General features: G+C 39.3%; 1 protein-coding gene across 5 annotated transcripts in view; it reads right to left on the bottom strand.

The window, feature by feature from the left end:
• Window positions 1-14,336, bottom strand: part of adamts18 (ADAM metallopeptidase with thrombospondin type 1 motif, 18) — an 87,785-nt gene that overhangs the window by 44,243 nt on the left and 29,206 nt on the right. For 2 of the 5 annotated variants that reach the window (XM_021477942.3, XM_009303403.5), the window contains exons 7-12: window positions 12,889-13,048; window positions 12,209-12,314; window positions 11,359-11,496; window positions 8,214-8,367; window positions 7,076-7,171; window positions 4,999-5,147 (exon numbers count right to left, since the gene is read on the bottom strand). In XM_021477942.3, coding sequence (XP_021333617.2) covers window positions 4,999-5,147; window positions 7,076-7,171; window positions 8,214-8,367; window positions 11,359-11,496; window positions 12,209-12,314; window positions 12,889-13,048 — 803 coding nt within the window. Of the gene's footprint in view, window positions 1-2,355; window positions 2,795-3,614; window positions 5,148-7,075; window positions 7,172-8,213; window positions 8,368-11,358; window positions 11,497-12,208; window positions 12,315-12,888; window positions 13,049-14,336 lie in introns of those variants that run through there. The other 3 variants (XM_073908868.1, XM_073908866.1, XR_012383473.1) reach the window with 2 other exon arrangements.

The raw sequence follows: 14,336 nt of genomic DNA, 5'->3' as shown, positions 1-14,336 counted from the left end.
CGGACATGTGTAGATTTTCTGATAAGACATTAAAGTAACTGTGTCCAAATCAATTTTGTGCTACATGCTAATCTTAACACAACATTATTCTCTCTTTCTCCCTCTAAATATTAACAAGACCTTGTAGCAACTGTGTTCCAATCAGACAATGTCATATTCAAAACAGCATTACTACACATTTTGAAGGAAACAAGGTCACTCAGTCTGTCTGCTTGCCAAAATCCCTCCAAAACTCCTACCTAGACCCACATTCTTCTCTATCCCACTCCCTTAATACATCTCCCATCTCCTAGACCCCTATCTTTAATCAAACTCTCATTATGCCCACACTGTTACCCATTAGGTATCCACTTTAAAGTCAAGTCATTAAAACACAGCCCTCTGCATATAAATAAACAATACCAAACAATGATGTAATGAAAATGGATCGTTTGTTTGTTAGGGGCTTTCCGAAGTCCTGTGGGTGATCATATATCTGCATCCTACTCTTTCAACTTTGGCCCCCGGTAATGATGCATTAATGCTACCCCTACCTCTCTGCTAGTTTATAAAAGTTTCCTGTACACTAAACAAGCTTACAAAAAAAGCAAGTCCATCAAAAATCATCTCCTCTAGACTTGCTAAGAAACATATTTTTCAAACAAAGAGATTCATGAAGCTGTAAATCTAGCAGCTGAATATGGAGTCAGTCACATTTTTAGGATCACTTTTATTGATAAATGTTATCCAAGTAAGATGATATGTTGTGCTGCTGGCTTCAACAGCTGTCTCCTGAGGACTTTATACTGAAGTGATGAGTACAGGGATTCCCCTTGAACCTCACCGCCACAAACACAAGACATACCAGCACCTCTTTCTGCTGCAGGTGCTGTCTGAGAGCCGCAAAGGGAGATTATCCATCAAAATGCCTGTTCTGAAACAGGAACTTTTGCTTTTGGATTGAAACAGATCAAATGACTTTAGCAAAATATATTACCATACAGAATATATTTTTTTTCTTTTTTTGTCCATGGAAATGTATTAAGTTTTCATACATAATATATATATATATATATATATATATATATATATATATATATATATATATATATATATATATATATATATATATATATATATATATATATATACACTTTTTTTTTTTTACATCAACAGTCTTTTAAACTATACTTCATTTAATAGTCCATTTAATTAACACAGGCTCATTGGAACCATATGTGCGTCAGCTTACATTTTTGTGAAACTGCAAAAATGTGTACTAAACATATGTTTGACTGCAGTTTCTACACTTTAAAAAATCCAACTTAAAATATTTTAACTCAGTTTAAAATTGTAAGTTAGATGGACATATTTTGAGCTAAACTTAGTCATAAAAACAATTTAGCTGCATGTTTGGAACTGTTTGTTCAATGAAAGTAAAAAAAAAATCAGTTGAGGAGACTTAGAATTTTGATTTCTTCATTTAAGCGTTTACCACTGTAAAAAATAAACAGCTCTGTTAAGCTAAAACTTTACAGCAACCGGCTGCAAATAAATTTTGAGATTATTAAGCTTCAGTGGTTGAAGTTGTGCCAAATTATTTCAAAAGTATACTTGACTTAAAACAGCCATTTCAGTCAACTTAAAAAAAGAATTGGCACAACTTTAGCCACTGAAGCTTAATAAACTCAAAATTTATTTGCAGCCGGTTTCTTTAAAACTTTAAGTTAACTCAGCTTTTTATTTTTTACAGTGTAGTTAAAATGAGCCCCACAGGCATCCAATGTATTTATACACATTAATGATAGTTACAGAGACAATAGAAACATAAGAATAATACCAAAAAAGCAACAATATCTATGCATTAAAATAAAACCACAAACTCTTGTACTTGTTGTGACGCACTTGTTCTTGACTGCTTGAGTTTGAGAAGCACGGTCCCATAAAAGAGATAAAAAAGCAGTGTAAGATCAAGGTAAAAGGTCTTACGTTTGCATTTGACAACACCTTTGTTTGGGTTTAGCGAAGGATTTAGGTCAGTGTTCAGAAGGTGATCTGTGCAACTCCCACCAAGAACATGAATCTGACACATATATCAAAACAGACCCTGAGTAACATATTTCAGATCTGCAAAAAATGTAGAGCGCTCTCTACTAGACTTGTCATCTGAAATATGCAATGAAGGCTAAGGCACGTATTTTCAATGAGCCTGGGTTGCATTTGATGCATGAACACAGTGATTCAGAACAAGTGCACTAGAAATGTTCAACCTTTTTCAAAGTTTACATGGATTAGAACTAATATATACAGACATTTAAGTTGTGTTGAGTAGTAACTAGTTGTACCTGCACTATGTGATTTAAAAATGCAATTACATTTTTATTTAATTAAAACAGAAATTATAAAGAAGTTCTAATTCTTTACTGTTAAAAAAAAAGCTAGGATGTGTTTAATATTATTAATCTGTTGTCTATTTTTTAAGTTGCACAAGACTTCTGTTATTTTAGGGCAGTTTATTAAATGATGCAATTCCCGTGCTTTTTAAAAGGTTTCTTTGTTTGAATCTGCACAGTTGAGGACAAAAAATGGAAAACAGAGTAAGGTTTATTTATTTATTTTAAGGAAATCCTAGATGCCAGTGTTTAATATTATTCAAATACAAAAAATTTTATAAAAAACAAACAAAAAAAAAAACATCACAACTAGGATACCACTTCTTATTTTGAATATGCATTTAACTTCAATATGTTCTCAAATGTTAAAAGAGGCAGTAATCTAAAGTGTACATTGAGGCTTAAATGTGTGTAAACAGCCACTCAATGTGAAGAGTAGGGGTGTCAAAAGTAACTGTTTCTTCGGTGCACCGCGATGCAGACGCGGACAATTTGGTATCGATTCAGTAATAACCATAACCGGTTATTATGTAGTGACGTCATTTATCTCCTATGCGCTCTGTCGCGAGGGAGGTGAGCGCCGTTATTTACAACACTCAGCCAACTCAGGGCCGACCCGTGGCATAGGCACCATAGGCAAATGCTTAGGGCGCTGTATATCCAGTGGGGCGCCAGAAATGAGCGCGGTTCAGTTGGTTTTGTTTGGTCAATAACTCAAAAAACGCTTACCCTAAAAAGATCTAAAGTGTGTTTGCTACAGAAAGACAAAGCTGGTTATGTTTCACAGCTGTCTTTCTTTTTTTCGCTCGACATTACGAGCACTGCTCCGTTTAAGCCCTCGCAGTCTGCGTTTACTTTAGCCGGCAGAGCTCGCGCTGAGAGGAGCTCTCAGTAAGGGACCGTCGGAAAAGTGCTTATTTTTTTCGTTTTTCTGCTCCGCTCAGCGCGAGCTCTCCCTGTTGCAAGGGCTTAAGTGTGTTTGTTTGTGTGTGTGTGTTTGTTTGTTTGATGCTGTCTATGTTTGTGAATGTGTTTGACAGTGAGAGACAATGAGTGACAGTGTGTTGCTGTGTGTCTGTGTGTTTATACAGACAGCATGTTATAGCCTCCCCCCTAAAATATAACACTGTATATGGAAAGCATTGTCAATGCACCGTGATGCACCGAGATATCGAATTGAACCGAATCGATGGCATGATAATCGTAACCGAACCAAACCGTAAGACCAGTATAGGTTCACACCTCTAGTGAAGAGAGTTTTGTTGCACTGACTGTATTAATCAGGACTGAAGTTAAGCAGCAGCATTATTCCTTTATTTTTATTGAACCATAAGGGGGGTGACACTGATAGCAAAAACAGTAAATGGAGACTGATACGTTCCCAAAATCTCAGATTACTTCGCAAATGGTGCATTAAAAGCAAGACCATCTGACAGATTCACTACACCCTAAGCTTTTCTCAGTGGATCAAACATCTCTGGACTAATACACACCATCAGAAACATGACAAAAATATATAGCACTCAAGCTGAAAACCTTTCAATATCTGCATGCACATAAGATTAAACAAATCCAAAAATGTAGGGCAAAATAAAAGATTATCACCATTTGTTTTCTCAATTAAATACAACAAATGATAAATGCATTTAGGTCAATTTAAAGGTTTCTCAATGCTATTAAAAAATAGCTTCTTTATTTAGCAAAACATCTCCTCTCTAATTCTCAGATTCTGTGTAAAGGATCTTTAAATCAACTGCAAGATTCTACCAAAATGTTGTAAGAGATCACAATGCATAAAAGAAATTATATGCACCTTTTCTGGAGAAGGTATATTTTCAAGGTTTTAAAGAAGTTCTCAACCTCACATCACTTTGAATAGTTTCTTTCTTGCTTTATTACTTTCTTTACTGAGATGTTGGTTTGGCTGTCTAAGACATTATAAGTATTTCCCATTCCAACAGAAATATGTTAAGATGCTCTAGACAGCCAAATGTTGATGAAGCACAATCCCGTGTTCCGTCAGCTTGACCAAACCACATGTAGATCCACCTGCGGTCTATAGAAACCCAATCTCAAATAAACCTGCCGCCGCATACAGAAAGGAAGCACCTGAACCTGAACGCACAAAAAAATACATCTGCCATTTGACAGACACTCGACATTAGATTTAATGTAAGTTTATAAAAGCATCTGCCAGATGTTTAGGCTCTTTTTATTATTTCATCCACTGCGACTAATATCCATTCTAATTGTCATTTGTAGAGACAATGATCTTGCACACTGATTTAAGGGCATACTGCTTCAGTGAACCCTGACATACCAGAACGCACTTAATCCAAGATTACTCAGTGTGTCAAAGTTCGGGGGTAATCTAGGAGTCACAGTGGGTCAGTCGGTCAGGAAACACATGTGTTTTCACCATTGATCTACCATCCAAAGTGCCATTCATTTCTTACTGTGGTGACAGGCACAAACAATGAGCCACAACACACATTTAAAATTAAAGGCCATATATCTGCGTTTTCTTTCTCACACAAACTAAAACTCAATTCAATTGCTGATAGTTCATTTAAAAATAAAAGGCAGAATATTATGTCTGGGGATAAATGAGTGTGTCGCTGTTTACCTGGGGCTGTTGCAGGATCTCTCTCGATACATGACCCCTCCACCGCAGGTACGTGAACAGTCAGACCACTCAGACCAGCCTGACCACTGGCCGTGCACTGCTTTAGGACCGTGATCACCAAATTTGACACACTGTCCTTTTCGACACCACTGAATTATGGAAAAGAAGAAGAAAGATCATCTTGATCAGTAATGTGTGAAAGTCTGGTTCCATTCCAGTTGAGTTCTCAAGGAGTGAAGTTTATTTAAAAACTAATTTCAAGAGGATCACGCGCAATTGATTGTCCATGGCTGGTTCCGCATTAGCCAATACATAATTCACCAATCAGATGATTCCTAACTCACTATAAATAACCAAAGTTTCTTCCTAGTATTTTTGTCTTAAAGAATCCCCCTTCTTACCTCTACACCCCCTCCATTCTAGATTGGGCGACTCTTTTGACCAGTGATTAGCACTGTTGCCTCACAGCAAGAATGTCACAGCTTAATATCCCTACTAAACAGTCAGCATTTCTGTGCAGAGTTTGCTTGTTCACCCTGTGCTCACGTGGTACCTAAGGGTGCTTTCACACCTGTGAATCGATTCAGTTGTTCCGAAACAGAGATTACAATTGTTACATTGTTGCTCTTTGCTCTTGGAGCGGTTTGCTTTCACACTGCAAAGTTTCTAATCGGACCAAAAGAGCTAAAAAAAAAGTCACGTGCGAGTAAACTCTCCTCACATTGGTCAGAGTGTCAGGGTTTATTTTGCAGCGTCCTGCTCAGCTGTCAGAAGAGGTGGTGGTTTGGTGGTGATTGACAGGGTGCGCGCGTGCGACGTGTCTGAGGAGAGATGCGGTGGGGAGGGGTGAGAAGGGTGCACGACGATGCCTATTTGAGTACCGGGAGGGAGACGCGAGATTACCGGGAGATCATCACTCGTTTGCGGGCATCCGGAGACTCGCGAAACTTCCCGCCATACTCATAATTCTCTCTTCATATAGCCGTAAGCCTATTACATATCCATAAAACACTGTGACATAACAGCTCTCGGATCGGATCTCTTTCTAACTGCAATCTAACCGCTCCAGGGTTCGTTTCAATCGAGCCGAGACCACCTCATTCAAGCGATCTCGGAGCGATTACTTTGGCGCGGAACAGAGCGCGATTGCCCTGTTCACATATGCCAAACGAGCCGCGCTAACTGGGCAAACGAGATACGTTCCGAAACAAAAGTGTAGGTGTGAAAGCACCCTAAGTAAATCGAACATTCTAAACCGGCATCATAGTCACACTCTTAGTAAGTCGTACATCTCTTTTTAGCCACTCCTTTATCTGTCATTAGGCAGAAATAAGTCGGGGAAGTTTATTGAGATCTACCTGAGCTCAAACTACACTATCGCCCTGCTAACAGGAGGAACCTCGAGGATCTTATGAGCTCAGGGGACAGCGTGCCAAACAAGCTATTATTATCAATTATCAGCAAATTATTATATCGTAACGTAACATACATACAATTGCGACCTCGTATTTTATAATGTTAAATTATACCTCACATTATAACTATTTCTTGCAGTTGTGGTATTATAATGGTTAAAAACTGTGAATATCACACTATAAATTATGTCTGAGTTGTGAAATGCCTTATTTTTCAATTTTCTTATTTTACACTTTTTTTCCGATATAAAAACATCCTCAGGAGAAATGTGCCTACATTCAAAAGGCCCAACGCAACCCGAAATCCGTGTTTGTGTGGTAAATGAAGAGATAACAGAAGACCAACGTGATTTCTTTCAAGTCAAAGAGAAGGCATGAGAGGGGATGTGAGGTAAATGGAGAGAGTGTGTATCTGCTGAGGAGATCTTGTGGCCTGCTGGTTTGGGACTAAGCCCAGAGTTACACCTGGAGAGCAGGACTCGGCCCAGCCAAGCCACAGAGTCCCACACATCAGCACCTCTCACCCTCGTCGAGTGGAAAGATACGCAGGACAAGCCGTCTTTACGCTCATTCACACAAAGCAGAGAACAATACCACAGGTGGCTAGAGAGAATTCGGACAGTGGTGGTTCATCAAGTTCACACAGACAAGCACTCACTCACCATGTCTGCTCCACAGATGGTGCCCTCGGCAGCAGGCATGAACTTGGTCTCACACCGGTGTCCTGTTCTGTGGCACCACAATGATTTACAGATGTCCTGGTGGGCACGAACACACAGAGAGAACAGTCAAAGACAGGCCTACTACACCCGCTGGGAAACCATTCAACCTCCCTGACTTGTACCTCACCACGACGACCTCCTGTTTCTACAGCAACGGCCAATCAACTTTCCCAACAAATAAAAAAGCCTGTCAAAATCAATCACTGTGCTGCCCAAAAGAAACACGCTATTATCGTTGCATTTTGTTTCTTCCCACAATACGATGATAATAATGGGTGATGAGAGGTTGGGAGACCGGCCACTGCTGGCCGACGGCCCGATTGCATCTGGCAGACGAGTGAGAGAGAGATGTGGTTTACAAAAAGCTAACAACACCGGACCATGGATCATCGGGTAGCTAATGCCGCTAGCTCCCACGGCTAATTACATCTCAACGACTTTGTGACAAGGACGGGATGGTTTGTGGGGGATGGAGGAAACAAAAACAGTGGGTTTTATCTCCACAATCATTCTTAATTAAGATGTACAGCTGCCTTCCATCAAGGTCGACGTTCAAGACTCTTTTCAGTCTCCGAAGAGCACAAAAGCAACAGGAGAGGAAGTCCATAGCATGAGAGCTAATCCCACAGATAGACTCTCGCAATGTTCATTTCCCAAGCATAACTATTTGCATATCAATGTGTGCGTTAGACGCTAAAGGCTACAGCGGATGCCAAAGGGGGCCCTGTCCATCTTTGTGGAACCTTTGTTCCGCAGGGACTATGAATGAAGACTTAGAGTAGATTTTGAGGCAATGGGTTCCTCTCAGCAGTTTGTTTTCTTTCTGAAACTCTGATGTGTGTTTGTGTTGACCATAAAGTCTCTGCACACAAACATTACAGGTTAAAGCACATTTAAATATCCGAGACTCTGAATGAACTCAATCTCGGTGAATGCTTTCGTGATATTGTGTTTTGTCAAAAGGATTCAGTGAAGCTGAGGCGTTTACCGTTTCCAACATGTGTTCAAACAAATTTGGTATGAAGATCCATTAAAGTGCTTCAACTATGAATGGAAAATCTTAAATGCTATGCATTACCTTTACAAAGTCCAGGCCGCATAGTTTTGCCTTTGAGCCAAACTGCCATTTGCACTGTATATCTGCATCGTACAGCTGACCTGGAAGCTGCTCAGGATACTTGTACTGGCCAATCTGCTTGGGCTCGTCCACTAGACACGAAGCCTGAGCTGTACTGTGAAGATGAATGTACATGAAGAAAGATGAGCATTAACAGAGTATATACAGGAATCAGAGAGTGAAATTCAATACCTTTTAAGACCTTTTTTAAGACCCTTTCCATACATTTTAAGACTTTATAACCACTTTAGGTTTCAACCGGAAACACTGGCGAGATTTAAACTTATATTTAAACAGTATATTTACTAAATATTAACGTAAGAAACTAATCCAAAACTAAAACATTTTTCATATACTGAATAAAAATCTTACAAATCTAGCTAATTCAGCAGGTTGGCGCCTATAAAACTGCAGAAATAAAAGTGTTGGTTTTTGCAGTAAACAAAGCAGCATGATGTCAAATCTAGCAGGATTTCATTGAGTTCATAAGCCACACAGCATCCTGATATTCACAGATTTAATTCAGACAAACTTTAACAACCAATCATGCCTTGCTTAATCATATATAAAATTGAATACCTTGTAAAATAGCATTTAAGACTTTTAACACTTTTTAAGTCCCTGTGGACCCCCTGATTAAATAGGACCTTTGACTCATAATATCCATGAAAGCAATAAAACAGCTTGATTTTTTTCCTTACTGTACTGTTTTTTTGTGTCCTTTCTCTTTTTTCATTTCATCATTTTCTTTTCAGCTTAGTCTCTTTATTACTCAGGGATCCCCACAGCGGAATGAACCGCCAACTTATCCAGCATAAGTTTCACACAGTGGATGCCCTTCCAGTTGCAACCCATCACCGGGAAACTACCATACACTCCTATACATATACATACACCACGGACAATTCAACATACGCAGTTCACCTATAGCACATGTCTTTCTACTGGGGGGGGGGGAAATCGGAGAATCCGGAGCAAACCCACTAAACCAAGGGGAGAACCTGCAAACTCCACACAGAAATGCCAACTGACCAAGCTTAGGCTCGAACCAGTGACCTTCTTGCTGTAAGGCGAATATGCTACCCATTGCACCACCGTAACACCCCCTTTTTCTTTTTTTCTGAGCAAAACATTATTACTATCATAAATTTTTACCATGCTTTACAAGCGACACCCACTAAAATGTCATTCAGTGTAACAAATTTTATATATACGCAAAACTATTGACAAACAAAAGTAATTTGATACTATTTAAGGATCACAGTCCTAAATTACTAATTAACTTTAATATGTATATATGTTGATAATGTTAACCATGCTGTTTCATTTGTCATTCTAAAGCACAGGTGTCAAATCCAGTTCCTGGAGGGCCGCAGCTCTGCAAAGTTTAGTTCCAACCCTGCTTCAACCCACTTATCTGTAGGTTTCAAACAAGTCTGAAGGACTCGGTTAGTTTGATAAGGTGTGTTTAATTAGGGTTAAAGCTAAACTGTGCAGAGCTGTGAAGAACTGAGTTTGAAACCTGTTTTCTAAATGATAAAGTGCAAGATTATCTTACCCATGACATTTTTTTCACAAAACTTAGTTTATTATCAATTAATCAATACAAATTATGAGTCTTCACATGCACCTAATATGTACATTTTAAATATAAATCAATTAGCCTATACATTTTGTAACATTATGAATGTTTAATTTTTTTTTTTGCATTATAGTGCATTCTTACTAAAAAAAGGTAACATCTGGATCAAAAACTCATCCGGATGTTACACTGTTTTATTAAATTATTTTGTATTAGTTACGCTTTTTCTTGTTCACTCAACTTTTGAAAACATCAGCTGCACTGAACTACAATTATTTGTCAGTAATACAAAAATCCTTTAGTTGGGTTAACATAAGATTATTAGTTTTCTGGAGAGGTGAGCAACTCTGTAACAAACCTTTTTAAGTTGTGCCAGGTGAAATTTTTTTTGTCTGCAGAACTGAAATGCCTGAAGTTGAGAAAACAAAAAACATAATCTTATTTCCTTTTGTTTTTTCTTTTGTACTTAATTGTTTTTTATCTTTAATTGATAGGATAGTAGACAGAAAAGTGTCAGGAGAGAAGAGAGGGGAGGGATCAGCATAGGACCTCAATGAGAGAATCGAACTCAAGTCGCTGTGAAAACCAGAGTGCTATGTGTCAACGCACTAACCACTACATCATTGGTGCTGACTTGTATTAAATCTTTGAAAACAGCAGTTGCACTGACCTAAAATGTCTAAAGTTGAGTGAACAAAAAAACTCTTGTGGAAATTGATACTAAGAAATAATACATTATCAGAACAAACAAACATAGTTCAAGGGAAAACAAAATAAAACAGAGAAATGTTAACAAAACATGCATTAGACAGAATTAGAAACAGGACAGAAGGTAAACAAACAATAACGGTAAACAAGACAAGGATCAAAACATGGCAGGACAAAACAGAAAAAAATGCTTTTGTGCCTTCCTGATTTTTTCAGTTGTACTATGTTTGTTTGTTCTGATAATGTATTATTTCTAAGTATCGATTTCCAAAATAAAATTTTTGTTTACTCAACTTAAGACAGTTTAGGTCAGTGCAACTGATGTTTTCAAAAATTTGTTTCAAGAGTGGATGTCGGTGCCAATGGTGTAGTGATTAGTGCGTTGTCTGAGTTCGATTCCCGCCTCGAGGTACTATGCCAAGCCTTCCTCTCTCTTCTCCTTTCCTGGCTTTACTCTCCACTGTCCTATCAATTAAAGGTGTGAAAGAAAAGTTGAGTACACAAGAAAAAACTAAAGAAAATAAGAATAATGTTTCTTTTTGTTCACACAACTTCAGGCATTCCAATTCTGCTGATAATAAATACAAACGTTTTGTTCACCTCTCCAGAAAACTAATAATCTTTTGTTTGTGCAGCTGATGTTTTCAAAAGCTGAGTGAACAAGAAAAAAGGGAAAGGAAATAAGGATTATGTTTTTTGTTGTTGTTGTTGTTGTGCTGACTTAAATTTTTTTACAGTGAAGATAAAAAAAAACATTTCCAAAATGTACACTTTAGTCGGAGAATAATATAATGTAAAGTGAAGGTTAAAGTTTACCCTAAAAACCGGTTAAGGTATTGTCGGCTACATGCAGACCACGAGAAAACACCATTATTCCCGGCGAGTGTTGGAGACATTATGTTCCCCTCAGTCTTCCGGCAGGGATTCCCCTCTCCGTCATGGATCATTCCAAAACTGGAGCAAAACATAGAGGGAGCGAAAAAGAGGGAGAAATGGAGATTGTGAGTTTTACCCAGAGAGACTATTAATGAACAACCCCAGGACAGAAACCACTCCCTCAGTCAGGTGGGACATTACCTCTGTAGCTGAAAGCTCTTTCATCCCACAAACCCCTTTAATAATCTCTGTACTCAGCCGAATTGGACGAGATTCACACTGACACATTCAGAGGCATACTTTCATCAGCCCTGTGAGATTCAGACCAATTAATGCTTCAAAATAAACAACTATAATCACGAAATATAGCAGACATGTGCAATGCTGGCAAGACATGTCATGTGTTTATAAATGACCACTCCTCAATAAATGAGTGATTAATGACTGTTGGCTAGTGAAGATTTTGCCCCAAACACCATGCACATAGCAGGCACGTGTCCATTTCATTTGACCAAAACATTTCAACCACTGAGAATAACAAATCCCACAACGTGTTATCAACCTGGTGGTTCTCCAGGAAAGATTTCCTTCCAGTTTATGTTGAGAACATGCCAAAGGACCAATCGGCTCAAAATACGGCTGTCATAAAAACTAAATCTCAGACGTACAACATAAACTTCCCCTTATCACAATGGCAACCGTTAAACACAAACAAAATGTTTGTCTGTTACACAGCATATGGTTTCCCCAAATGTAAAAGTGCGTGATATGAAAGTAGGAATGAACATACTTATGTCCCGATTCATGAGCGATTGTGAAAGCAAGGCCCAACCCTGTGTCTTCATTAATCGTGCAGCTCCGATATTTGCTACACATCCCACTTATCGGAGCAAAACCTGCAGACATAAAGTTAGAAAGAACAAAACAGAGGTACAAGTCAAATATGAATCAAATGAATTGCTTACAGAGACATTAAAGTCCAAGAGTTGTGGATGAAAGCAGTAATATATGATTTAAATATCACTTATCTCAACCCTAGTGTTTTCAAACCTAAAGAAATTGAAACACAATCCCATTTTACTATTTTTCTGACTGCATGGTTTCAGAAAAAGGCTTCGGTTTGAGTTTCACATCATACAGAGGCAATATAAAAGCAGTGCTTTCCCCTTTGCCATACATTCAAAGAGGTGCATACTTGTGGTTTGGAGCTTTAAAGCTGAATTCATTACATTTGGCTGACGCCTCTATAGCAAAAACTGAAGAAGCTGCCAACTGACTGCAAAGTGGATTTGAGTTTTCTTGGATTCATTCAGGTGAAGTTCTTTGCCTGAGGCCAACCCAGGACATGCATCACCAACCACAAGCTCTTTCTAACCTTGCCATTGTGTAATGCACTCTCTAGGACTTGAGTAGCTGCTGACATCACAACATGTGACCCTGATGCTGGATGGTGCATGTCAAGTGCCTTACCCAAGGTGTCACACGGTTCATTCTTCCAAGAGCAGATGTCCAGCCCTGTCAGCAGTATAGCATGGTCGTGCCGCTTGCCATTTTTACCTACAAGGCCCGATTGCCACTGGCAGAAGCTGTTAAGGGATTGGTCTGCGTGGTGGTTGATAGACAGGCCCAGCTGACAGCAGTGAAACCAAGAGAGATCAAAGGAGTGGTGAGAGAAAGAAAAGAAAGTAATGAATGATCAGGTGTCTGTCGAGTATGAAAGAAACTTAGAAAATGCTGGGAATCATTCAAAAAGTAGACTCTCCTTTAAATAAAAACAAACAAGCTGTAGTGGCCAGAGTCCTCTGTGCTGTTGTCATAAAAGCAAATTAAGACATACAGTCCAGCCCAAAACTACTCATACCCCTAGAAAATGATAACTTCAATTTAAAAATTATAATACCTTTTATTTAGCCACCTTATTACTACCAGAAATGACACTGGATAGATACATGGATGGATCGGTTAATGAATGGATGGATGGATGGATGGATGAATGAATAGATGGATGGGTCGGTGGATGAATGGATGGATGGATCGGTGGGTGGATGGATGGATGGGTGGATTGGTATATAGATGGATGGATGGATGGGTGGGTGTTTGAATGGGTGGGGGTGTATGGATGGGTGGATGGATGGATTGGTGGAAAGATGGATGGATGGGTGGATGGATGGATTAGTGGATTAATGGGTCGGTGGATGGATGGATGGATGGATGGATGGGTCAGTGGGTGGATGGATGGATGGATGGATGAATGGATGGATGAATGGGTGGGATGGTATATGGATAGATGGATGGATGGGTGGGTGGGTGTTTGAATGGGTGGGTGGGTGTGTATGAGTGAATGTATGGATTGGTGATTGGATGGATGGGTGTGTGGGTGTTTGGATGGGTGGGTGGTGGGTGGGATCGATAGATGTGTGGGTAGGTGAATGGATGGATGGATGGGTACATGGATGGATCGGTTAATGGATGGTTTGTGGATGGATTGGTGGATAGATGGGTGGGTGGGTTTACAGATAGATGGATAATAATAATACTTAATAATAACTCCTTACATTTATATAGTGCTTTTTCTGCTTCAAAGCGCGTTACACATTGAGGGAATCTCCTCATCCACCACCAGTGTGCAGCATCCACCTAGATAATGCGACGGCAGCCATATTGCGCCAGACCACACACCACACACCAGCTGATTGGTGGAGAGGAGAATAAGTGATGAAGCCAATTATGATATGGGCATGGTTAGGAGGCCATGATGGACAGAGACCAGGGGGCAAAACTGGCCGGGATGCCGGGATTAAACCCCTAGTCTTTTTGAAGAACATCCTGGGATTTTAACAACCCCAGAGAGTCAGGACCTCCGTTAAACGTCTCATCCGAAAAATGGATGGATGGATGGATGGATGGATGGATGGATA

This window comes from Danio rerio, chromosome 7 (assembly GCF_049306965.1).
Source record: "Danio rerio strain Tuebingen ecotype United States chromosome 7, GRCz12tu, whole genome shotgun sequence".
In the NCBI taxonomy this organism is placed as follows: domain Eukaryota; kingdom Metazoa; phylum Chordata; class Actinopteri; order Cypriniformes; family Danionidae; genus Danio; species Danio rerio.
This window is presented reverse-complemented; position numbering and strand designations above follow the sequence as displayed.